The sequence below is a fragment of the Platichthys flesus genome, chromosome 2, assembly GCF_949316205.1.
Source record: "Platichthys flesus chromosome 2, fPlaFle2.1, whole genome shotgun sequence".
NCBI classification, from domain to species: Eukaryota; Metazoa; Chordata; class Actinopteri; order Pleuronectiformes; family Pleuronectidae; genus Platichthys; species Platichthys flesus.
In genome coordinates, this window is record NC_084946.1 from 28,447,567 (window position 1) to 28,475,066 (window position 27,500).

At 43.5% G+C, this 27,500-nt stretch overlaps 1 protein-coding gene across 1 annotated transcript in view; it reads left to right on the plus strand.

Annotated features, from left to right (window-relative positions):
- LOC133973261 (dedicator of cytokinesis protein 3-like) overlaps window positions 1-27,500 on the plus strand; it is a 111,137-nt gene that overhangs the window by 39,942 nt on the left and 43,695 nt on the right. Inside the window, exons 2-5 of the mRNA XM_062411016.1 lie at window positions 2,706-2,789; window positions 11,996-12,036; window positions 19,825-19,880; window positions 24,582-24,678. Coding sequence (XP_062267000.1) covers window positions 2,706-2,789; window positions 11,996-12,036; window positions 19,825-19,880; window positions 24,582-24,678 — 278 coding nt within the window. The remainder of the gene's footprint in view (window positions 1-2,705; window positions 2,790-11,995; window positions 12,037-19,824; window positions 19,881-24,581; window positions 24,679-27,500) is intronic.

Here is a 27,500-nt window from a genome sequence, read left to right on the forward strand (position 1 = left end):
AAGAATAACAACTGTGTTTGTTTTTGTTGGTTTGTGTTATTGTGTTATTGTGTTATTTAAAAAAAAAAGAAAGAAGCACTTTATGTGATCACAATCAGATGTTTCAGGGATTACAGGCTGGTCCAGATCTATATTTGGTTTTACTGGGATTAAACGTAATCTGGAAGATGTGACATGAACATCGAACATTTTCAATAATATCCGATTGTCTCATGCTGTGAAACATTTGTCTTTAATCTGGAAAGACTTTGATTCTCTCGCTCCTATAGGACTCAACACGTTCCTGTAAACATCATGTGGTTTGTGTTGTTTCATGTTTTAGGGACAACAAAATTCAACTGTTGCCATCAACTTACATTTATAAGTCCTAGCTTGTGGTCAAAGGTGCGTGAGGTTGATTCCCCCTCACCTCTTCACCTCCCTCGGTTGTCCCTCGTTCACAGACACCAAACATTTGTCTTCAACCTCTGGTCTAAGGACAGAACAAGAGAGACAGACAGAGCGAGAGGGCGACCGACCCAATGACAGAGTGACGAGGCCCGAGACGACAACAGAGTGACGGTGATGACAGAGAGGGACAATGGACAAATGACAGACAGACACAGGGGGAGAGAGAGAGGGTGTCATTGATAGAGAAACAGTGCGAGAGGTGTTAATAATGGAGAGCGAGTGAGTGACAGAGAAAGAGAGAGGGATGATGACAGAGAGAGAGAGAGAGAGAGAGAGAGACCACCCTCCTTGCAGAGCCTGAACACTGTCTCCTGTATGTCTGAAGTATTTTGGCTTCGTTATCGTACGACGGGAGGACGTCTTACTGTAACTATGTTCACGTATAAATACATCCAATTATATTCATGAAAATTATAAGAAGTATAACTTTATAATCATTGAACATACATATACATATACTGTACATACAAACAGTTTCTTCTTCTCAATGTAGTAAATACAGTAATGTTGTGGATGTGTTCAGCTACTCGCAGCCTGGGATCGTCACATGTGACTCTCTGAAGTTTCTACGTTTTATTTCCTGTTAATAAAGTTTCTTTGGTAGTTTGACTCCTACCAGGGTTTAGAACCGAGGATGTCGCTCCTTGTTAAGAAGACACAAACTGAGATGTGTGAATATGAGATTATACAAATATAATTAGATTTACTGATCGATTGACGATTGCCTCACACGTTCTAAACATGGAACCTTAAAGACACGGAGGATTTGTCTGTATTTGATCGGCGCTGACACACAGAGGTTGGTCGTTGGTTGTGGGAGGAGTCTCTGTTTGTGGGAGGAGTCTCTGGTAATGGGAGGAGTCTCTGGTCGTGGGAGGAGTCTCTGGTCGACAGATCAGGACGCAGTGACCTCAGGACGTGCTGATCAAATCAGAGACACTTCCTGGACACTGTGAGTTTTCCACGGACGGAGACGGAGCAGAGTCCTGTCTCTTCCTGTCTGGATTCTTCCTCTGGTTCAGAGCAGGCTGTCCTCGTGGCCTCAGCTCAACTCCTCACTTCTGCTCCAGGATGCTGGCGGATGTAAAGTGCTGATTTGCCTTCGGGCCAGAGGGTTTTGTTTTTCTTTTACTTCCTGCAAAGCTATTTACATTTATATTTGATATGTACGACACAGTGGATGATGACAATGTCCTCACGATGTGTTTAATGGTAATCAGACCCTTAGACCTTTAAAAAAATATATTTCATAAGAAGAAGATGTAAAACTCTATATTTAACTGTAGCTTTGCATTTTTTATGTACAAAGAAAAAGTTTCCTTGCCTCCGACCACCAGGATCGTGACCTCTGACCTTTTATACAGTAAACCCTCAACCTTGATCACATTCGTTGACTGTTGTAAAGATGGACGACATGACAGCTCCTGATAGTGATGCCAAATCTTCTTCATCGTCCCCTGGTGGCCGGCTGCAGTATAAGTCCTAAACATCTCCATGTTAGCAGATGGGACATGGACCAAACCAACAGATCAAAGTAGATTTTAAATAAATGTTTGCTCAAGTGTTTCTGAAAAATTTGGTTTGAATTAGTTATTTGATGACATAAAGACTGACTCCTGATTGGTTGAGCACCAGTATGGCCAGTATGCGTCGTGATTCATGATGAGAATGAGTTCTCTTGTGCTTTTCACTTGTTTGTTTGGAGGAAACACTTTGTTCAGCTCTCCTCAGTCCAACTCGTGTTGAGGTTTTCTCCTGTGTGGCAGAATGTTTACTGAACATCAAACCTCTGACGTGGTTTGAATGTGAAAGCAGCGGTTTCATATTGAGCAGCTGAAAGCAGAGAGTGTAGAATCACCCAGAGTGAGGAGTTACATCCTGACTGGTTTAGAATCCAAACAGAAACACATCTTCCTTCCCGGGACGTCTCCGTACTGTACGTTCTGTCCCTGTTACCGGTGATGTACAGTGACAGCAGAGGAAGCTCAGAGGTCTGTTGTTCTCCGGCTGCACTGGAGCAGTCATGAGGAACATTAACATCAACAGGTCCTGGATCAGCGAGGACGAGCTGATCAGAGGCTGACGTCACGCTGCTGTCACGGGACCAGGGCGCGTGGTTTACGACCTACGAGGAATTTAAAAAGAAAAGTTTTCTGATGAATGAATGATGAAAGGGTTTGGTGTGCTAACATTCAGAAAGTGAATAATTAAGACATTCTCAGAAGCTCATGTATTTCCTCTCTGTGTGTCCTCAGTGATCTGCAGCTTCCGCGGCTCGGTGACTCAGGGCCTGACGCTGGAGGTCGGAGAGACGGTTCAGATTCTGGAGAAATGTGAAGGTAAGACTTCGACCTGATGGTTTGACACAGAGATCATGTCCCTGGACCAGTATCACCAGTGCTGAGACCAGTAGTCCTGCACTGATAAAACATGCACTACATACAGGAGCTACTCTGATCTGCCTCCTGCTGTGTGGAGCTGTGTCTCAACATGATAATAATTTAGACTTTATTTTTACCGCGACTATAAAAACGGATCATCAGGTTCAATCACAACAATATATTCAAACTGATCAAGAAATAAAAGCTACTAGGGCTACGTTGTAGCACTGACGGGCCCGAGCACCTGTTGCGGTCGGTGGAGAGAGCGATCGATGAACAAGCGCACATCTCCGCGTTGCATGCGTGTTGTGCACTGTGGTAAGGATAACGCTTCACTTCCAGCCGGTTGGATAATGCAGAGTGGATTAACAAATAGGACTGTCCTTCGCCGCACATCAATGTTTACATGGTTTGAGGAAATGTTACAATTCTGACCCTGATCCAGTGACTTTACTGAGCTCATTTTAGCTGTATATTGTAAAGCAGCCAGGAACAGTTCATCAAAGTATAAAACTTGTGCCTTCCTGTAGCCACCAGGGAGCGCTGTGTTTTCAAGTCATGATTTCTGTGTAGATGTCATTAGGCCGGGACTCTTGTGTTACATGTCTAGTTTGGACTCGATTGGACCATCTAGGTCCAAGACACAGAACCTTGCGTTTTGATGGCGTTTAATCAAACTTTGACTCAACACCACGGAGTGACGACAAAGGATCTTTAAATCAGTTTTTATCTCCACCTTGTTGTGATGACACTCATCTCAATTTGAAGTTGATCAGATGGAAGCCCTGGGACAAGTATGTTAAAGTAAAAATGGTGAATATGGTCAAAATGGCCACTATATGGAAAATGGCCGGCTTCCTGTGGTGTTTTTCATAATGCCCCTTGAGACTTTTTTTTATGACTGGTCGCGATACACCTGTGTTCCGATTTTGGTGAAGATCGGCCATAGGGAAACCTGAGGCTGGTTCCAGGGGGCGCTGTTGAGCCATTTTGCCACGCCCAATTCAAATTACTCATGAATACTAAACAATCCTAAGACCTTGAATTTCCTGAAAAGTTGTATTACTTTTTGACCATGTCTAAATCTTTAAATTTCAATAGGGCCTCCCACCATTCTGCGCTGGGGCCCTAATCATAATATTTCCGTTTATCATCCTCTGCTCTTATCTCGGTGAGAATTGGTGTAGAAAGTGCGCGTCTTGATTTCCGTGCCGGCCCTTTTTGCGTTGAATCTGCTATCGGGGATGTTAGGAGACAAGGATCAAAAGCAGCAGGGATGGAGAGAAAATATGAGGATAGAGATAAGATGGAGACAAAAGTCCCGTCTCCCTTTAGTCATCATGGGGTATGACTCAGCCGCCATTGTAGTTACTGTCACCTCCCCCAGTCTGTCCCCACCACGCCCCAAAATACCCACGAGTTTCAAACCCACTAAGAGACGAAAACTGAACATCTAGTTTTCATTCTAACATCATCAGAGGCAGAATATTAATTCCAGCACTCTACAACAGACAAATAAATATACTGGTGGCATAGTGAGCAGCTTTAAGGAGCACTCTATATCTCCACTCAGATTTCCAGTGCTGTGCCCAAACAAAGGTCAACAAAAATTCTTCAAGTTTTTTTCCTTGAAAAAACCCAAATCTGTATGAATTTAAAAAAAACGCTATCGATACCAGTGTCTGTATATTTGTATTTGCATGTGTGCAGGCATACAGCTGATTAATGTATTTTATGTAGGGATATGGCTGCGTTAACTTAATAAATGGTTAAATTGATAAAAAAATCTGTATCCACAAACATTTTATAGAAGAGAATAAAATGTGATATATATAGTCTGACATAAGCATACCTGTAAAACCAAGAGAACCAAACTGGTGGTGCATGCACCGGCCTAAACTGTGGTTCCATGACTCTTGCATTCGAACATCTGGAACCGTTCTCCGGCTCTGCAGGAGGATGTATCTGATACACTTTCCTGTGCTGCTGTGTCATTTGTGAATTTCCTCCATGGAGGATAAATTAAGGAACATCTTATCTTACCTTATCTTAAGTACATCAACATGTGCAAGACATTTAGTTTTTTATCGTTTTATTTGGTGAAATACTTTCATTGTGAGGACAACCTTTTTTTTTAGGATGCTTGGAAATGAAATTGTAAATCCCTCCATTAACCTTGACCTCACAGCAGGTGAAGAAGGTAAAGTCAGCTCAGTTGCTGGGGGATGTTGGCGCCGCTGACCTCTTCTGCTTCCTGCACAACCCCAGAAGGTGGCGGACTCTCTTACACAATGAAGCCTTCTTAGGCTTCTCTGTCTTCTCAGGCAGCCCTGTCTCCTTGGGTTTGGGATCAGGGAGAACATTGGAGAGAACCTCTTCCTCAGTGAGCTCAGTTGTGGAAGCATAAGGTTTATATCTTTGGAAGACCTCATCAGAAGTAACCCTGAACTTCTCCAGATTTTTTAGGAGAACATTCTTCTTCTTCTTCTCCTCCTGCAGCTCAGTTTTCAACTTCTCCTGATTGGTTGCATGACTTTGCCAGACCTTGTGATGAGAAGCTTTGAAATTTTCCAGCTCTTCTTGGAGAGAGTTCTTCTTCTTCTTCTCCTCCTGGAGCTCGGTGTTGAACTTCTCCTGTTTGGTTGCATGACTTTGGCAGACCTCGTGATGAGAAGCTTGGAGCTTCTCCAGCTCTTCTTGGAGATCGTTCTTCTTCTTCTTCTCCTCCTGGAGCTCGGTTTTCAACTTCTCCTGGTTGATTGCATGACTTTGGCAGACCTCTTGACAAGAAGCTTTGAGATTCTCAAGCTCTTCTTTGAGAGAGTTCTTCATCCTCTTCTCCTCCTGGAGCTCGGTGTTTAACTTCTCCTGATTGTTTGCAACACTTTGCCAGACCTCGTGGTGAGAAGTTTTGAGATTCTCCAGCTCTTCTTGGAGAGAGTTCTTCTTCTTCTTCTCCTCCTGGAGCTCAGTGTTGAACTTCTCCTGTTTGGTTGCATGACTTTGGCAGACCTCGTGGTGAGAAGTTTTGAGCTTCTCCAGCTCTTCTTGGAGATCGTTCTTCTTCTTTTTCTCCTCCTGGAGCTCGGTGTTTAACTTCTCCTGGTTGTTTGCAACACTTTTCCAGACCTCGTGGTGAGAAGTTTTGAGATTCTCCAGCTCTTCTTGGAGAGAGTTCTTCTTCTTCTTCTCCTCCTGGAGCTCGGTGTTGAACTTCTCCTGTTTGGTTGCATGACTTTGGCAGACCTCGTGATGAGAAGCTTGGAGCTTCTCCAGCTTTTCTTGGAGATCGTTCTTCTTCTTCTTCTCCTCCTGGAGCTCGGTTTTCAACTTCTCCTGGTTGGTTGCATGACTTTGGCAGACCTCTTGACAAGAAGCTTTGAGATTCTCAAGCTCTTCTTTGAGAGAGTTCTTCATCCTCCTCTCCTCCTGGAGCTCGTTGTTGAACTTCTCCTGATCGGTTGCATGACTTTGGCAGACCTCGTGGTGAGAAGTTTTGAGCTTTTCCATCTCTTCTTGGAGATCGTTCTTCTTCTTTTTCTCCTCCTGGAGCTCAGTGTTTAACCTCTCCTGGTTGTTTGCAACACTTTGCCAGACCTCGTGGTGAGAAGTTTTGAGATTCTCCAGCTCTTCTTGGAGAGAGTTCTTCATCCTCTTCTCCTCCTGGAGCTCGGTGTTGAACTTCTCCTGGTTGGTTGCATGACTTTGCCACACCTCGGGATGAGAAGCTTGGAGCTTCTCCATCTCTTCTTGAAGATCGCTCTTCTTCTTCTTCTCCTCCTGGAGCTCGGTTTTCAACTTCTCCTGGTTGGTTGCATAACTTTGCCAGACCTTGTGATAAGAAGCTTTGAGCTTCTCCAGCTCTTCTTGAAGAGAGTTCTTCATCTTCTTTTCCTCCTGGAGCTCGGTGTCGAACTTCTCCTGATCGGCTGCATGACTTTGGCAGACCTCTGGACAAGAAGCTTTGAGATTCTCCAGCTCTTCTTGGAGAGAGTTCTTCATCCTCTTCTCCTCCTGGAGCTCGGTGTTGAACTTCTCCTGGTTGGTTGCATGACTTTGCCACACCTCGTGATGAGAAGCTTGGAGCTTCTCCATCTCTTCTTGAAGATCGCTCTTCTTCTTCTTCTCCTCCTGGAGCTCGGTTTTCAACTTCTCCTGGTTGGTTGCATAACTTTGCCAGACCTTGTGATAAGAAGCTTTGAGCTTCTCCAGCTCTTCTTGAAGAGAGTTCTTCATCTTCTTTTCCTCCTGGAGCTCGGTGTCGAACTTCTCCTGATCGGGTGCATGACTTTGGCAGACCTCTGGACAAGAAGCTTTGAGATTCTCAAGCTCTTCTTGGAGAGAGTTCTTCATCTTCCTCTCCTCCTGGAGCTCAGTGTTGAACTCCTCCTGGTCGGTTGTATGGCTTTGGTAGACCTTGTGATGAGAAGTTTTTAGCTTATCCAGCTCTTCTTGGAGAACGTTCATTTTAGTCTTCTCCTCCTGGATCTCTGTGTTCTTCTCGGCCAGCAGGTCTATGAGGTACCTTATTTGTTGGGATATACAAATAGAGTTTTGCAGAATCGTTGCTGGGCCTTGAATAGTCTCCACGTTTTGTTGAAAAAAACCTTCCATCACTAGTTTATTCTATTAGTTGTAAATAGAAAGTTAGAATTATTATGGAGAGATTTCTGAATAAGTTAAAGTTTATTCCCTTCATCTTATTTTGCTGCAAAGGACCTATCAATGGAACCTTTAAGATAAAGGACCATGAGCCTTCGATATATAGAACATTGAACGTGTCTTTAATCTTTCACATTAAACATGTCTGTGATCTTAATGACTCCTTTTCCTTTGCATGTATTTTTGGGTCGTTATAACCTTTATGTTGTTTTTATTTATAGGACATAGGCTTTATTGTGAAAGGGAAACAGAGAGAGTGGGGGACCACATGCATAAATGGCCGCCAATTCTCTTCTTCCGGAACATTCCATTTATTCCTTGATTTCTTTATTTTTACATGTTTCCTTTCAATAGTCATATTTCATCACAAAATGCAAAAATCTAGATTTATAATCGTGGATTTCAGCACAATGTAATATAAATCTTTTGACTCACATTGTTTAAGACAATGAAATAAAACTGTGAATCCACAATTACTGCTGGTTGGAAAAGTCTTAACTATGCAAAAATATGACATACAAAGTCTTAACTATGTTGAGCTATGTCTGAATTATTTTAATGTTCATTTATATATATTTTTGCCAATATATGGGTATATTGGATTTTTAAGTCCCAACTATCAACATTAGCATCTGCACCACAAGTTCACATAGGACGGCTCTCAGGTTTTAGTTTTTGCAGAAGGGGGCGCTGTGATTTTAAGTCACGGTTTCTGTTTAGATGTCTTCAGGTGGCGACTCTTGTCTTACATTTCTAATTTGGAGCCGATTGGACCAAATATGTCTGAGATACATAAGCTCGTGTTTTGATGGCTTTTCATCAAACTTTGACGTCACGCCAAGGTCACACGGTGTGACAAAAAATCAATCTTTCAATAACTTTGGATCTCCATTTTGTTGTGATGACACTCATCTACATTTTAAGTTGATCTGATGAAAGCTCTACGACAAGTACATCAAAGTAAAAATATGGAATATGACCAAAATGGCAACTAAATCCAAAATGGCGGGCTTCCTGTTGCGTATTTCATAATGGTCCTTGAGGCTTTTTTGTGCATCTGGTCATGATACACAACTATCCTCATTTTCGTGAGGATCAGTGAATGCTAAATGAGGGGCTTTTCCGTAGGTGGCGCTGTTGAGCCATTTCCCACGGCCATTTCCATTTCTCCAGAATACGTACATTTACACCACTTTCTAATTTACTGCAAACTTTTCCAACTTTTTGAGCACGTTGAAAAATGTTCAAAATAATCCTTTCAATTTCAATAGGGCCTCCCACCGGAGGTGCTCGGGCCCTTAATACACATTTTCCTTCCGTTTGATTGGATGGGTACCCAGTAGAATTATTTGATTCAAATATCTGTATCTTCTGTCATTTGAGGAAACAAGTGGCTGGTACTTTTCTACGTTATTTGTATTTTCGGTGCAGCAGCAGCATCAGTGTCGGTTTGTCTCCTGCTCTTTGTCCACACGTCTCCACGAGAGCTCCAGCTGGAAAAGCTTCTAATGCTGCGGCGGCCGTTATCTCCGATGCACACTGTAAAAACAGAGTCACACTAATCGCTGCTTCCTCCAGTAATGAGCTGTAAGTAGCCGGTAATAGGCTGGTGTGGACCTGGACCGGAGCCCGGGTCAGACAGAAGCTCGCAGCTCGAGCCAGAACCTGTGTGAGGCCGGGGAATGTTGTCTTCTGCAGATAATGAGTGAGTGTGAGCTCCATCAGCCACAGCTGAGCAGGACGCAGCCATCGACCGGGTGCCAGAGGCTGACGGGGGGGGGGGGGGGGGGGGGTGTAGCTTCACTCTACTCGCTGCATCTTCCTCCACATTCACTAAAATTCAAAGTTACTCAAATTCAAAGTTTGCACTTTGAATGGTACTTTGAATTTCAGCATCTAAAGCTCCTTCCCCACTGGTCAGAGAATCGTCCTATCACATCCTGACATTGAGGATTTGCTCTGGTAATGAAACACGAGCCTCACGTCAGGGAACATGGACGTCATGTGATCCGAGGTGGTGTCACAGCTTCTCACACGTCCCTTTCAGGACGGGGGGAAGTTCAGTTCTTCTCTTTGTCTTCACAATTAAAACTTGTTTTTCTTAAAAGGCAGCCGACCTTAAAAATGATTTCACTGTCTCGTTGCTTGTGGTAGATCTACCTGGGATGGTTTTGATATTACAGCGGATAATCAAAGTCTCTATTCAGAATATTAATGGGATTTTTACTTCCTGAACAATGCAGATAATGGATGGATTTGTCTCTTCAGGGTGAACAGGGTGTGTGTGCTTGTGTTTGTTTGTTTCAGCTGCTGCAGAATCACTGCAGAGCTTTTTACTGAGAAACAAGAGTGTTCAAGGTGCAAGTGAAGTCTTTCTTAAAAGGATCTTTCCACCTCCTCCGTCTGCTCTAATGCCAAAGTGTCCTCTGCAGACAGAGGCTCAGTGGCTGTGATGACATGGATATAGAGATGGCAGCCGGCTGCAGGAATGCAATCCCTGAGGTCCATTCTTCAAATAGAGATTAGAGTCATAACACTTGAGAAGGCATTAGACTTCCATTAAGAGCATGGCAGCAATGTAAAGTAGGAGATTTGGACTCTGTCAGCGTTACTGAAGAACCACAGTCGCAGTGAAGACACTCATCAGTTTATAAGAGCGGCTGCTGTTACAGAGGAAAGATGGCTGCCGGTAGATAACAGGTGAACAACCAGGAGTTATAGAGATCAGCTGTTATTGGGTTGTAATGGAGATAAGTTAATCTATTAAAGCTCCAGTGTGTCGGATTTAGTGCCATCTAGTGGTGAATTGTCGTGTTGCAGCTGAACACCCCTGAATCATTCACCTGAATCTTCCACACTGAACCTTTAAGGTTGAGAGTTAGCGTTACTCTGCTAGCTTACGTACTAGCAGTACTTTTTACTTGCAGGCTCAACAACATGAGGTGAATGGATGTTTCTGACGTTAAACACCCGTCACAGTTGTTTGTATTTATTCTCGTTCACCATCTGAGAGCTACAGTTACAGTGAGGGACATATCACACACGTCACGACTAAATAACACAATATATATCAGATACTAATCGATCAATACCTGTTGATTCGCAGTGAGGAGTTCAGCTGATTGATATTACTGCATCAACAAGCTTTTTCTTTTTTGCATAAACCATCTGGGGCAGAGCTCCAGGGACGTGAAGCAGAGTTTAAGACTCACATCTGGCTGATTTGATCGCTTGATGGAAACCTGCATTTATTCTATAACGCAGTATTCATAATGAGTTGAGTCTGAGCCTCAGAAGTGGCTCCTCCAGTTCTGCCTCCCACTCAGAAACGATGCGCACTGATTATTATTGTGATAACGCTGCAAATGATTATTCTAATAATCACTGAGTCGATTGGCTCCAGGAGTCGAGATGATTGTTCGTCCTCAGAGAGACGATGTGTGACAGTGAACAAATTAGACACATATATGCACCTGCGAGGTCCCACACACACACACACACACACACGCACACACACACACACACACACACACACACACACACAAACACATCTGCCCTGGCATCTCTGCTTACACACCTACATTATTATATAATAATAATAATAATGATATACACACGCAGGTGGTCAAATGAAGCTTTTATTGCCGTCTTTCCTCCCTCATGTTTCTCATATCTTACAGATGCAGTAAAGGAGTTTGGCTACACAAAAGCACACACACACATACACACACACACGCACACACACACACACACACACACACTCACACACCGTCCTCATTTCAAATCCTTCAAATAGACCCAGACGCTGCTGGTCCGGCCCCAGTCTGATTACCATATAGATGGGAGGCCGGGGAGTAAACACAGCCGTCTTAACGAGGGTGATAAATGAATCTTGATTGGTTATTAATTACCCCGGCCAATTAAGCGTCCCTCCTCCATATTCATATCAGAGCAGGGAGAGCTGCTGAGGAAATGATTTTGCAGGAAGATAAGATGGGCGTCTTGGTCTGTGTGCGACTGGAAGGTCTTTCAGAAACGAAGGAGTCGACGCGGTGGTGTCTCAGATTGTCAGAGTTTTGAAATCTCGAATAAAAACATAATAAATAGTTTTTCTCTCCGTGAAGGTCAAAGTAATAATGTGAATCATTTCGATATAGACGTCTCTGTTGCTGCCCTCGGTCACTGACAGACTGCGTCACACAACACGTTCAGTTCCAGGAGTCGGACACACAATCGGTTTTATTTCCACTCAGATGGAGACACATGATGTCCCTGTGGTCTGAGAGGACGTCTGGGCTCCTGTAGACATCCACTCCCTGAATGGGGGGGGGGGGACATGTGGAATAAACTTTGCCTTGAACTGACGAGACACAGAAACTGATTTACAGGAGAACAGTATTATACAAGATTAATCATTTCAAAACTTCTAACCAGACTTATCAGAAGCATGAACACGTGAACACTTCACATATATCATGTGATTTCTGTTTGTCTCCTTCCAGGTTGGTTCAGAGGATTTTCTACGAGGAAGCCAAATGTCAAGGTAAGAGTGATTGACAGCTCCGGCTCTGCAGCTCTCTTCTCTCTCACTCTTTCTTCAACTCTCTTTTCTTCTTTCTTCTAATTAAATGTTAAATAGAAAATATCTTAATCCCTGAAGGCAGCATGTCCGAGTGGTGACCTCGGAGTTTCTGCCTGTGGCACAGAAACAACCTCGGATGTTTGAGTTGATGTTTCTTTGTGTTTTAAGTTTAATTACCAGTCGATTTCCTCAGGGGCCGATTCTAAGAAACTGTGTCGCCCACATTTCTGTAATTCATTCATTAATTCATGTTCCAGTGCCGGGGGCCACGTTAATACCCACAGCTTGTGATTCTCAGATTAGCTTCTTTGAAACTTCTGTTGACGCTGGACGATAGTGTGACGAAGATGAGGATGACGAAGGATTTCTTCAGTTTGACTTTCCTCTTCTGTCTTACAAAGGTTTTTTTGTTCATGTAAAAGTAAAAGAGCATTTAGAGCATTTATAACTGAAAACACAAAGATCAACCTTGTGATCAGGTGACTGAGACCTGACAGCCAATGTCCCTCGAGACGTCTCGAGATCTAATTTCATAAGAATGGGACGGACGGATTTTCCTATGTGGTTGTGTGGAGACGTCTCGATGGACAGTCAGGAATTTATTCACTCCCTTTAATATTATGATAAGATAAAGTTTTAGTTTTATTACATTTTCCAGGGAATAATGATTTAAATCAAACATAATTATACGACTGATATCTGAGTTTCTGTAAAATGTATTTATAAAGCAAAGTTACAAGGTGCTGTACAAAACAAACATTAAGATGAAAACAGGAAATATCAGAGTAAAACACAAACAATAGAAGAATGAAAACTACACAGGAGGGTAGTGAAAGAGAAACGACACGTGCTCCAGTCCCATCGTGGGCTTGGACCTGCTCTTGTTGAGGATCACGATGAATCCAGCACAGCGGGATCTCCAGCTCCTGACAGATCTGATCTGAGTCTACAGCTTCACATCCGACTCTGTTCTCAGCAGCGTGTCTGGATGAGGAGTTAACCGGCTTCTGGTTTTACAGTCTTTAAAGAAGAAGCTCCTTAGTGTTCGGTCCTGCTCTCCGTCTGTTTCATTCTTCTCTGCTCTGCGGCTCTATAAGAAGCTTTATTATATCTCCACAGCAGCGTTTCTCCAGCTGCGGGTTCCGTGTTCCAGATCTGAGGAGAATTAACACCAGAGAGTTAATCTGTCGAGGTTTTTCTATTGTGCATTTCATCAGCAGCACAGACGCTGACGTGAAGATATGAATAAAACAGAAACACCTCTGGTTTGTCTCGGAGATTGTTCTAAACACATCGGGAGTTACTTGTCAATGACCCACAAACACGTGCAACACAACAGAACAACGTCTCCTGTAGCATGTGTAGTGCTCCTCGACAGCTGAGCACAATCCAGTGTGTCACTGTCTCATTATACGGAGGAGTTTATATCCAGGTCCCTGCTGATTGGACGACAGCTCTGACACACCCACCAACCGAGAGGAAAGATGTCGTTCACCCTGAAACCGTCAAACTGTGCAAAAGGTTCTGACTACGTGCCCTTGACCTCGATCGGGGTCGAGTCCAACTACAGCTACAACAAATGTTGTATCATAGTCAGTGAGTCACCCCTCAGGGGATTGATGACCTATGTGCATATTAACATAGGTCATCAATCACCTGAGGGAAGACTCACTGACTATTAAACAAGACGTTGGTTCATGTTATAAAGTAAATTCACTCAGAGAAAAACAATTAAAAACAAGCGTGAGAGCGTCCATGAGTTTCAGACACAAACACTTTCACTGTGCTTCTAAATATTTGAACATGTTCAGGCTCTGCTGGATATTTGAGCTGCAGCCGTACTCAGCTTTTAAGACGGTTCCTGAAGTAAAATATCTCAAGTTTATGCCACAGACAAACTTCTTAGGTTCTGCAATTATTTCATGTTTCAAGAATATTTAAGTGGTTGAAGTACAGGCGACAGGATGGAGTACACAATGTGAGCTCATCGCACAACCGACACGACAATCCACTTAGTACTGTTTTCAGTGAGCAGCCATTAGTGTAAACAGTCATCTCCTCAGTCCTCACATAGACCAATCGAAAAGAAGGAAACACAATGAAGCTGCTTTCAGAGCAACAAGGAACCCCTAGATGTTCCTGACGTGTTCCTCACATGTTCCTCACGGGTTCCTCACATGCTCTGCAAGTTCTGTCTGAGAACAAATGTCTGAGTCAGTGTCTCTGGACATGTTCTGGATCTTCTCCTGCAGCCTCCTGGAGTCCATGTGAGGAACCAGCAGGACAATGTGTGGAAGCTTCTCAGTGAGCGAGTGGACGTGTTGATGAGGTTTCTAACACGTGACGTGAAACTAGAAGAACACAAACATCTCAGGATGAAGAAGAGGAGCCGGACACGTAGAAGATGAAGACGTCAACTTGGAAAGACGAGGAGATTCCAGAGCTTCTGGTGATGAGGGATGAGCTGTAAACAATGTCTGAAAACATCTCAACTCGTCTTCCTTTACTCTTCTTCTTTCTTGTCTGGAGGACGTCAGCTGGATCAGATCTCACTGTGGACTCTGGAGGATCGTGTCACCAGCAGGTGTGATGGAGTCATTCAGTTCTCTTCCCTTCATCTCAGTGGAAACGTCTCCGACTCGAACAGAAGATTTAAACCAAACCACAGAAGATGAGGTGACACAGTTCTGATCACTGTTATTTCACCGTCCAGCGAGTCAGAGCTGCTGTGAAATTACAGCCCACAGCACAAGATGATCCTGCTCAAGGCTTTATGAGGGAATTACACAGACCAGCTTTCTGCTCTCAGCTGGGACAAAGAACCGAGTCGAGAACAAGGGATCAGCTCAGAATAGAACAGAGGAGAAGAGCGGAGCGTCGGGTTAGAGGATAAACTCTGTGACGACAGAAGAAGAAGAAGAAGAAGAAGACCCAGCTTCTTCTTCTTCTCCTGTCAGGATGGTTCCACCATGAGCTGATGAGAGGGAAACAAAAGAACAAGTAATTACTGTGCAGCAGTAAAAGAGAAGGACGACAGGAGAGGAGAGGAGAGGAGAGGAGGAGGAGATGAGGAGAAGGAGAGGAGAGGAGAGGAGGAGGAGAAGGAGAGGAGGAGAGGAGAGTGTCGAGAGGAGAAACCTGGAAGAGGAACGGGAGAGAAAAGCAAAATGGTTTGATGATCCTCAGTAAAAGAGAAAATCAAGTCCATGTGAAAACATTAGTTTTTCATTTAGCACTTCACACGAGGACCATCTCACCCACTGAGGCTCCCAGTGCCCAGTGCTCTGGATGAACTGGAACCAGCACGTGACACCGGCTGCTCGGGTTTCACCTGCTGCTGCTTCAAACTCAACATGACGAGTGCTTTGAATATGATAGAACTTTAAAACTGTGACTGAGTGGTCAGCGCCCACTGGAGCCAGCTCACTCTTCTGCTCTCTAACTTTGTGAGCGGCTCAGTTCTTTCTTCACGTTTGAGATTACAACCTCTGTCAGAGCGTCAGGACTCAGACTTCAGAGCCTGAAACCCAGTTCTACTCTTAATAATGATTTAATACAAACGATTAGCAGGAAACAATCAGGAATCATTTTAAATCTAAAGGCTTGATGGTGAAGTGCTTGATTTCCTGCAGCTTCACTGGTTCCTGTTTATCCATCGTCTCTTCCTCCTCGTCCTCGTCCTCGTCCTCATCCTCTTCCTCTTCTTCTTCCTCTTCCTCGTCCTCTTCCTCTTCCTCTTCCTCTTCCTCTTCCTCTTCCTCGTCCTCTTCCTCTTCCTCTTCCTCTTCCCCGTCCTCTTCCTCTTCCTCGTCCTCTTCCTCTTCCTCTTCCTCTTCCTCTTCCTCTTCCTCGTCCTCTTCCTCTTCCTCTTCCTCTTCCTCTTCCCCGTCCTCTTCCTCTTCCTCTTCCTCTTCCTCTTCCTCTTCCTCTTCCTCGTCCTCTTCCTCTTCCTCTTCCTCTTCCTCGTCCTCTTCCTCTTCCTCTTCCTCTTCCCCGTCCTCTTCCTCTTCCTCGTCCTCTTCCTCTTCCTCTTCCTCTTCCTCTTCCTCGTCCTCTTCCTCTTCCTCTTCCTCTTCCCCGTCCTCTTCCTCTTCCTCTCTGACCTTTCTTAAGTGAGGCAGCGTTTCAACACCATCAGCTAAATAATTAGAAACAACACAACATGGTGACGACCTCCTGGAGCTTCACAGAGGAGCCTGAGGTGTTGTGAGTGCACTGACCTGTTAACAAGCATCCAGGGTCACAGCGGAGACAGGAACCACGTGTGCTGTGTGTGTGTGTGTGTGTGTGTGTGTGTGTTTCATACCTGCAACACATCTGAAGTCTCCATTTTCTCAGCTTCACTGCTCTTTGTGTGTTTTCTTATCAGCTCCGTACATTATGAGCTTGTGTTGTGTTTCTGGTTTTCACGCACATTTTTAAGACTTCAGTGTGAAACTGGGAACCATTTGTACTGAAATACGACACACTGGGATCCACAGGACACGAGTCATGGACCTCACACTGTGTTTATTGTCGAGTGAATCGAGGCTTGTGACAGAGGCCAGTGAGGACTCTCAGGATTATGTGGTTATTGTTTGTTATGTTGTGTTATAAAGAGTGTGATTTTTTCAGTTTGTGTTACATTGTGTAGTTGTCGTCTGCTTGCTGCCACACTTGGCATTGTTCACTTCGCTGGCAGTGGAGAAGTGAGAGGTCTCAAAAACAGTGGTGGCCTGGATTCCAGTGATGATGATGTGATAACCACAGACAGAAGCTCACTGGGAGATGTGGGAGCAGGAACAAGCTCCCGACAGCTTTAACATTCCAGTCCCGTCCTCTCTCACTCCCCCTTTGTCTCGTCCACACGTACACTCGCCCCAGTGGCAGAGGACGGTTCTCCCGTGTTTCATTATTCAGCGTTCGACCCTAAAAGGTCTCGTGACGGACGTGGAACACATCCCGGTGGACAGGAGCAGCCGAGACGTGGGAGGACAGACAGAGAGGACGTAATGAACAGGGTGTGTGTCTGTCCCGAGCGCTGCAGGCCGAGCGCTCAGAGCACAGACATGCATCTACACAGACACACACACACACACACACACACAGACATGATGACACCAACACTGAACGTACAGTTTCTGCGTGGACACACAGGCTGGCTGAGAACTGAGGGAACACATAGAATAATATATTCATACATGAAAAAGTACACAACATTACATTACACTACATTTAGCTGACGCTTTGATCCAAAGTGACTCACAGTAAGTGCATTCAACCATGAGGGTACAAACCCAGAACAACAGGAATCCAACACTCACAGACACACACACACACACACACACACACACACACACACACACAGTACTTCAAAGAGCCCCCTCTCTTCACTGACACATGTTGTGGAGGATGAACATGAATGAAATCCTGCACATATCACGTCATGTTTATGATTCAAAATGTTCTGCCACAGTTTTTCCAGATACTGATTCTGAAACCTGGACTTTGCACATCGGCTGATTTAAATTTGTGATGCTTCTGTGACCTTTGACCTCGTGTTTCCCTCTGTGTTAGAATGACTCTGACTGTTCAAACATCCTCAGCTGTGACTCTCTGATCCTGGTCATTCATGAGGCCTCTGTCTGTTCACTGGGTTTTATTTATCTATCACACATTTCTCACTGACTTCAGATCAGTTGTGTCTTTCATAGACGGCAGGAAACACATTGGACTGATTGGATCACGAGCTGTTCTTCACCGAGCTGCTGAGTTATAGAAGATTGAATCTGAACATGTTGGAATGATTGAATCTTTTCAAAATCATCCAGCATGTAATCAAATATTCTTAATGAGAAAGTTAGAGTTGTGATTAATACAAAGAGACGAGATCTTAAATTACATTAGTACAACACAACCTCTGCACAGAGACAGGAAACACAACATGTGCTGCTCTATATCTCCTCAGCTACACTTAAACTAATTGTGCTCACTGTGATAACTCATCCACCTGATATCTACACCACTACATATTCTTATATATTTATATATTTATATATATATATATTTCCGCTGTTTTTATATATATATATTTAATTGTACTATCCACTCAAGCAATCTATCTAACATCTATCTATCTATCTATCTATCTATCTATCTATCTATCTATCTATCTATCTATCTATCTATCTATCTATCTATCTATCTATCTATCTATCTATCTATCTATCTATCTATCTATCTATCTATCTATCTATTTATCTATCTATCTATCTATCTATCTATCTATCTATCTATCTATCTATCTATCTATCTATCTATCTATCTATCTATCTATCTATCTATCTATCTATCCATCTATCTATCTATCTATCTATCTATCTATCTATCTATCTATCTATCTATCTATCTATCTATCTATCTATCTATCTAACATCTATCTATCTATCTATCTATCTATCTATCTATCTATCTATCTATCTATTTATCTATCTATCTATCTATCTATCTATCTATCTAACATCTATCATCTATCTATCTACCTATCTATCTATCTATCTATCTATCTATCTATCTATCTATCTATCTATCTATCTATCTAACATCTATCTATCGATCTATCTATCTATCTATCTATCTATCTATCTATCTATCTATCTATCTATCTATCTATCTATCTATCTATCTATCTAACATCTATCATCTATCTATCTATCTATCTATCTATCTATCTATCTATCTATCTATCTATCTATCTATCTATCTATCTATCTATCTAACATCTATCATCTATCTATCTATCTATCTATCTATCTATCTATCTATCTATCTATCTATCTATCTATCTATCTATCTATCTATCTATCTATCTATCTAACATCTATCATCTATCTATCTATCTTTCTATCTATCTATCTATCTATCTATCTATCTATCTATCTATCTATCTATCTATCTATCTATCTATCTATCTATCTATCTATCTATCTATCTATCCATCTATCCATCTATCCATCTATCCATCCATCCATCTATCTATCTATCTATCTATCTATCTATCTATCTATCTATCTATCTATCTATCTATCTATCTATCTATCTATCTATCTATCTATCTATCTATCTATCTATCTATCTATCTATCTATCTATCTATCTATCTATCTATCTATCTATCTGTGACCCTCCAGTGACATGGAAACATAAACACATGAGAAGACTTAGTTTGCATTAAACGAGGCTGAAGAGAAGGTTAAAGGTCACCGCACATCGAGTGTGTCATCACTTTGTTTCCCTGCTGCTACACAACGTGGCAGTGTTCTTCAGAATGTGAATCTCCAGCGTGCACAGCGAGTGGTTAGAAGTGCTGCACTGATTCTGGATCAGTGGAGGCGACCTGCTGAGCCGCTCGCAGCTTCCTCCCAGCCTCCACAGGGTCTGACGTGAATAACTGAGCAGTGCACCTCGGAGACACGCCACATGTTGTGTAGCGTTGCTGTGCGGGTCGCTGGTCTTCAGACTCGTACTCTTCTGGTCTGTCAGTGTCCAGGGGGGCGGGGGGGGTTTGTGAAATAAATTGTGCTCACGTAGTCGCCTCAGAAAAGGTCAGAAGGTCATGAGACTCCAGGTCTGGAGAGTGAGGCCGGTGCAGAAGAGTCAGACTCTCTCTGTTTGCTCTGGAATGTTTTTATACAACTTTTGGTTTCATGCAGTTTGTTCTCACTCTCCCACGATGGGCTGATGGTTTCTCTCTCTCTCTTTGTCTCTCCAGGGAGTTTTTCCAGCCAACTACGTTCACCTGAAGAAAGCTATCGTCACCAATCGAGGGTAAGTTCACCAAACACCAGAAGTCTCTGTCTCTCTGGGGGCCCTGATGTTCAGGTCAAGAAATAAAGCCCAAACATCTGGATACAGCTGCATGCTCGACCAATCAGGAGTCTGTCCCAGCTGTCAATCATGACGTCTCAGCATCAGTGTGATAAGAACCACAGGGGCAGAAAATACATGATAACACGGAGGAGGTGGAACTTATGACCTATCCTGCAGCCAGCCACCAGGGGGCGATCGAGACTCTTTAGCTTTCACAGCCACTTCTCCTTCCTCCACCTTTTTTCTCCTCCTTTCCTCTCATGTTCAGTTTCAGCTGCGTCACACAGACGCTTTAAATCCAGATTGAGTGACAGAAGAGGAGCAGCCACGAGTTCACCTCTTAAGAGAGTAATAAGATTTAATACTGTCCCGTATATTCAAGCAGTTCGAGAGGAATTCAACTTTAAACCAAGCAGAGCGAATACAACTCGTCTGAAGAATCGAGTGTTTATAAAAACGGACGTAGAAGAAGTGAATGAAACCTGCATTCTCTGTCTGACCAGCAGGGGGCAACTTTCTATGAGCGAATGAGTTCTTCTAACGAATGTTCCGATTTCCAATAAAAGTGAAGGTCCGAGGACGCTTACTCAGGCTCCGCCCCCACCCCTCCATATATGGTTATGTATGGTTTCAAACAAACAAGATGCCGCAGAACAAAATGTGTAAGCAACAAATCACAAACCAACAGGCGACGTCACGTTGGTTTGACACCTGGTCTGGGAACAGTGAAGTAGCCGTGGCTATGTGAATGAAATGTTAATGGTACCCATGATGGACAGCCCCTTCCTGTTTGCTGATAGAAGTGAGGGAGAGAAGACAGATGTCCTCAACCTTGGCAAGAGAAGAAATGAGTGAATTTTCTGTTCACTGTGACAAAGTGTCGCCCACACACAGTTTTTATTTGTCAGTCCTGAACTCCAGATGAATGTTTTCCTTCAGCTTGATTCTTTTATCGTTTTATCACCAACTTCCAATTTGTGTCCAGGCACAGCATCCCTCAGGTCAGTTTGCTCTCATACATCAACTCCAGAATATGTTCAGACACAAGTTTCTTGACACATGTGAAGGAGCAGCAGGTTGTCGGGTCCGACTCGTTCAAACAGGAACATGAGGGGGCGGAGCCAGTAGAGCAGCAGGAGGCGGAGCCTGTAGAGTGGCAGGGGGCGGAGCCTGTAGAGCAGCAGAAGGGGGGACATGACGTATAAACCCTGCTGTGGAAAGATCAGTGTTGTTGTTTACAGCGTCCGTCAGGAGTTAGAAACCTCGTCAACAACGTTTACCCACAGAACATTTCAGGAAAACATCGGTGGCTCGTCGGGCGGTGCACAGTGTGGAAATCAAACATCAGCAGCTTCGAGTCCAGATCCAGCCTCAGTCACTCGGGGCTTTGAGGCCTTCAGCTTCTTCACAACGTTAAAAAAACCATTTAGTGGTGATTTGATGAAGTCTCGTTTTCCGTGGGGACGTTTGTTTTCAGACCCGTTCACTCACGAACCTTCTTGATTCTGATTCGCCTCCAAGTTCAAGAGCACATATTTTAATACATTTGCATAATGATCGGAAAAGCTTCTTTTTTTTCTCTTCTTAAACCTCGTATTAATCAGAGTTACTCAGCGTGTCTGGATTTGCATAAGAGTTTTTAATTAAAGGCGGAGAGTAAATTAATTAGTGAATCTTTCACTGGTTTTAAGTGGAGCTCCAGGGCAAAGAAACACAGAGTCACTGGGAGAGTGTTTTACTGAGTCAAGGAGGCCGGTGACAAATATAGATATGGACCATTAACGTAAACAAAACATCTCGATCGCCCCCTGGTGGCTGGCTGCAGTATAGGTCATAAACCCCTCCTCCTCCACGTAAGTGTACGGGACATGGACCTGACAAAAAAATCGGTTTGTCAAAGATGGTTTCTTTCATTGTAGGTGGTTCTTATCCCACTGTGTTCTGATGTGTGTTCAAGTGTCAGATTGAGTTTCAGGTAAAGATGAAGACTGTTATCGGTACAGAAAAAAACTATTCAACAATTCATTGATTCAAGCAGCAGCTTCACAATAATGTTAATGTCACACACAAGAAAAATACGTCCACTTTTACTTCACACTCTTTGCCCCAAACACCTGCCTCTGCACACACACACACACACACACACACACACACACACACACACACACACACTGAGATGAGAACTGTTAAGCTCAATATTTAATCATTAACCTGAGGGTCAGCAGGACAGTGGCTGTTTGACCACGTTGATGTTAATAGGAACTGACGCTTTGAACACTGCACAGTGTTAAATACACACAGTGTTAAATACACACAGTGTCAACTACACACAGTGTCAAATACACACAGTGTCAACTACACACAGTGTCAACTAAACATGGTGTCAACTACACCGTTTAAAATACACACAGTGTCAACTACACACGGTGTCAACTACACACAGTGTCAACTACACACGGTGTCAACTGCACCGTTTAAAATACACACAGTGTCAACTACACACGGTGTCAACTACACACAGTGTCAACTACACACACCTTAAATGACACACAGGGGTGCAGGGTGATTCTGTGGCTGTGACACTGAAGGTGAAGAGGGTCAAAGGTCAATGTTGTTGGGCTCCTGCAGGTAATATCTCACGTCTGCCTCTAGGCCGTGTCTTCAAATTCTCTTGGACTGAAACTGATAGGATTTAGGATGTCAAAGGTCAAAGGTCACAGTCACCTCCTGCTCGTTGGAGGAACTGTTTGGTTTCTCTATCATTTTAAAGTCTCCAAGTGTTAAGTGCTTTGAGATAATGATAACATGATTTATGACTTGGTTCCATACAAGATAGAAATGTACATAGACTGAACCTGTTCTGATCTGCGTAGACCTCCATCCATGAGCTGGTTCTTCAGTTTCAGTAACTGAGTGTCTGTCATGTCCACAAAATCATAGAAGGACTTGTGGTGAATCAAAGTTGGTGAAAGTAGCTGTGAGACAGAATATTAAATATCTCTCAAGTCTAAGGAGCAGCTGAGGACTTCAGATGTTTGTGACGCAAGAAATATGTTCCCAGAAAATCTCTCCTTCACCCCAGAGAGATTAAAAAAGAGACAGAGCGTGTGTTTAAGAATGAAATCCAGGCAGAGGGCGAACACGAGAGGAGATGGTCAGGATGTAGCAGATCAAAATATTAGGATGGGGCAGAAGTGGCTTCAGACTGATGAGGACAGAAGTGTCCTCTCGGGGCAAAGACGAGTAGAGACAGAACGAGAGGAGAGGGTCGATGTGTGGGTGAACGCTCGGTTGCACAGCAGAGGAAGCGAGGGATGAGACAGAGGTCAAGCAAAGTGAAGGATGAGAGGGAGGAGGGGAAATCTTCTCAACTACATCTTAGTTTGAAGCTCATCACCTCTGCTACAGATCAGCCGGGCGTCCTCATCACTGAGAGGTTCAGTTTGTTTTCAGACGGGTTGATATGGACGGGGATAGAAACTGAGGGAGTGACGGGGGAGAAAAGAAAGAATAAGAGTCAGAGAAGTGAAAGAGACACAGAGGAAAGAGGGAGGGGTCAGATGGAAGGAAAAGTAGAAGAGAAAAGAGGAGGAGGAGGAGAAGCCTCTGAGATCCAAGTGTAACTAATGTGGATGAAGTCACCAGACGGCTCAGCTGGGAGATCAGCTCCTCTGGCAAACTGGCTTTTATTAATTAATCAGTCACGAGACGGGGGGGCCAGGAGGAGAGAGGAGGGTGTGTGTGTGTACTCTAATACTCCTGACTCCAGGGTGAAGTGACTCAGCTCTCAGCTCCCCCCCACGGTCACAGTCATGTGGAAGGAAATGGGAACCAGAGGAGTTAGCGCACGAGGAGGTGAACTGAGGTTCTGCTCCTCAGCCACTGGTTTGTGAGTTCACCCAGTTTGGAAACGTCAGGGACTGGAAGTGGATTTATTCTTTACTGGAGCTGCATTTGGACAAGCGGCGTTTTATTTTACAATATGCAGATGCTTTTATTTTAAAAACACAACAATTGTTCATTAAAATATCTAAAAACAATTCAACCTGTGTTTCATAATATCTTGACTTACGTTCCTTTTTGTCAAAATATTATAAGTTTCTGTCATTTTAAGGTAGTTTGGGAGGGGGAGGAGTCATGTTGACTGTCTTTGTTTACAGGCTGCACAGACTCTTCTTCCTCTGACCTCTGATCCAGGAACAGATTCTACTCATGAACATTCAGAGTCTGTAGATGAGGGACCAGGTTTCACATTCCTGCTTTGACCAATCACGTTCGATTGGTTTGGTCGCCCACAGTCTGTGTGGAGAGAAAACAGCTTTTAATGGTTAAAAGAGATTAGAAACTAAAACACAGACAAAAAGTTTGTTTGTGTTTAAATCTGGAGAAACGTTTGACTCGTGTGATAAAGAAACTCGTTGCACTGTGACCATAGTGTAGACTAAGGAAGATGGAGTTTTGTATACCTGTCGACAACGCACACCATTGTGTGAAATTTGTGAAAAGTGTGAAATGTGTGAAAGATGTTTGTGTTAAACGTGTTTGTTTTAAATGTGTTTGTGTTTACTGTGTTTGTGTTGTGGACACGATGACTTTACTTGTGAACTAGTAAAGCTAGTGCCTGTGAATGAAGCTTGTGTGTGTTTGTGTTGTCTCCAGGCCTCATGAGACCGTGCTGCCTCTGGAGGACCCCATCATCACAGAGGTGACCTCCACGCTGCAGGAATGGGCCTTGCTCTGGAAACAGCTCTATGTGGTAAGAAGCTCAGAAGGTTCAACTGCTCACATCCACAAAGACAACGACAAAGAGCTGAGTCCTTCAGTCGCAAAATACACAAAGATCATGATTCTCTGATTCTCTGTCGGTAACGATATGATACTTATCATGAAGTCTGGAGTTAGAGTCAGTGAAAGGCTCCAGATCAAAGCAGATCAAAGGGGAAGCAGGTGAGGTGTCAGCTGTTCCTCTGAGACTTTGTTTTCTTCTGAATCTGGAGAAATAATAGAAGATAGAGACTCAGGACTCGTTCACACCTGGTTGGGTTCAGATCTTCAGACTCCTCAGGTCAGTCTGAAGCTCTGAACATCAGGTGTGAACGGTTCCTCAGAGCAGAAGAGGAGTTCTGGGTCTGGATCAGACTGAACCAGGTTCTGTTGGTTTGCAGTGAAAACACGTTGTTGGATAGTTAAGACTTTTGGACCAATCACAGGAAGTAGAGACAGATTTAAACAATAGAAGAAGAAGAAGAGGAAGCAGCTGCATTCGTCACCCCTGAGTGATGTGGAGTACTGTAGTATTTTAGTACTGTAGTATTGTAGTACTGTAGTATTGTAGTACTGCGCCTGAAGGTGCTGATGCTGCAAGTCATGCCATCATGATTTTACCATGGCAACCAATTTGAGCTCTTCATTCATTCCCTCCATTCAAACAGAAAGACTACACCCCCCCCCCCCACCCCCCCCACCCCCCCAACAACACGCCCACGGCCCTTATGAACAGATTCTATTCACTGACAGTAAATGTGTGTGAACTCTATAAACACTGAGGTTTGGCTGAAGCTGTGGACAGATGTTCTGACCGTCCTCCCTCACTCCTCGTGTCCGTCCCTCGTCCGTCCCTCGTCCGTCCTCTCCAGGTCTTCTAGAGGGACGAGGACTCTGTGGTTTGACTCTGTCACTCTCCTCTGTCTCTGTGCGTCTTCATCACTCGTCTTCCTCGTGTCCTGTCACTCGCTGCTTTTGTCTTCTCTCTCTGCCTGAGATGAATAGATGAAAAACAGAAGTGTCTTTGTCGGGTCCTGTGTGACAGATTTCTCTTTTCCGTCCTGACAGACTCACATTAGTGTGTCTGAGTTGTGTTGAGTGGGAAAACAAGTGTTGTCTCGAAGCGACTGTGGGTCCTCTGGTTTTCTTTACATGAGCAGATGGTGAAGAGCGACTGGTCATGTTTGAAGTGTGTTCATGGTTAAGTGCATAAGATGGAGGGATGAAGGCTGCTGACAGGTTCTATGATAAACAGAGGAAACGTGTCTGATGAACAAACATGTGCTTAACATGTTACACGTGTGTAAGTGCTGCAGTGGGAGGATGAATCTATACAGAACAAAGAGAAAATTAATAATATACGAGGCGTTACAATAAGGACCTAGAGTTTGTCGTTGCTTGTCAGTCAATAATAAAAAAATTATTTTAGTTTTATTCCGAAAATATCAAAAGAGGAAATAAAAGGGAATTGAATAATTGGAATTCCTCCTTATTTTGACAATATTTAGTCATGTTAATGTAATAGAGAATTGACGTTGACAACAATCAATGAATCATTCAATATTAAATATATGAATAAATGTTGAAATGTATAAACAGACCTTTTCTTTTCCAAACAGTATACATTTTTTCTTTCATTCAATTCAATTTTATTTGTATAGAGCTAAATCATAATAGATATGATCTCAAGGCTCTTTACATAGAACGTCCACATGAAAAACTGAATTTTAAATTATTAATCTCTTTATTTACTTTTTCATTATTGAGTTGTGTATTTATATCTTCATGTATTTTAAATTTAGCAGTTTCTACCCTCGATATATGATAAGTGAAGTAGTGACCCCCCCCCCCCGGATGGATGCACAGGACATGTAAAGAGGAGAACACAGTTCACTCATCTGTGTTCACACCTCCTGTGCTATTTCTCACTCTCTCCATCACACACACACACACACACACAGTCGATTTGAAACATGTAGCAGTGCTCACTCTGCAGTGTGCACATCAGGCAGTGACACGTGCACGGACCCGGGAGGACAGACACACACTGACGTGCTGAATCAGCAGTAAATGGATGTTCGGTGGCACTGAGGTCTGCGGAGGGGACGGAGGCAGTGGAGCAGAAAGGGCGAGAGACACCCACCGCTCTCTCTCTCTCTTACACTCACACAGTCTCAGGTGCACACAGAATAACACACACATGTAACATACAGATGTGTCCTTTATTCATGTGTGTGTGTGTGTGTGTGTGTGGCCTTTACACACTGCCACAGGGAGTTTACACTTTGTTGGATGTGAGAGTGTGAAAGAGAGAGAGAGACAGAACCACGCTGATAAACTCAGGAACAATGTTATGGAATAAAAGCTGTTTGTCTTTCTCTTCTTCCTCTCTTTTCTTTGCTCTTCCTCTTTGTCGCTCCATCTCTCCGGCTCCAGGTTTCTCTCAATCTCAGCTCGTGGTTCTGCCTCCCGCTCCCAGGCTGCTTTGTGTGTCTCTTTCCACAGTTCTCTCCCTCTTACAAGCTGATGTCGACGCAGATACGACTGTGTGTGTGTGTGTCTGTGTGTGTGTGTCTCTGTGTGTAAAGCTGTTTAAATAAAAAGATCTTGACTGAAATCATAGCTACAGATCTGAAAGCAGACTTTGAGCTGAACACACAAACCAGACATGAACCAGTTTGTATTGGTCGTTGTCGAACAGGCATCAGGGTGTTAAAGAGAAACTGTGTAACTCCCTCACACACACACAAACACACACACACACACACACACACACACACACACAGATACATTAACATACACACAGGAGATGGA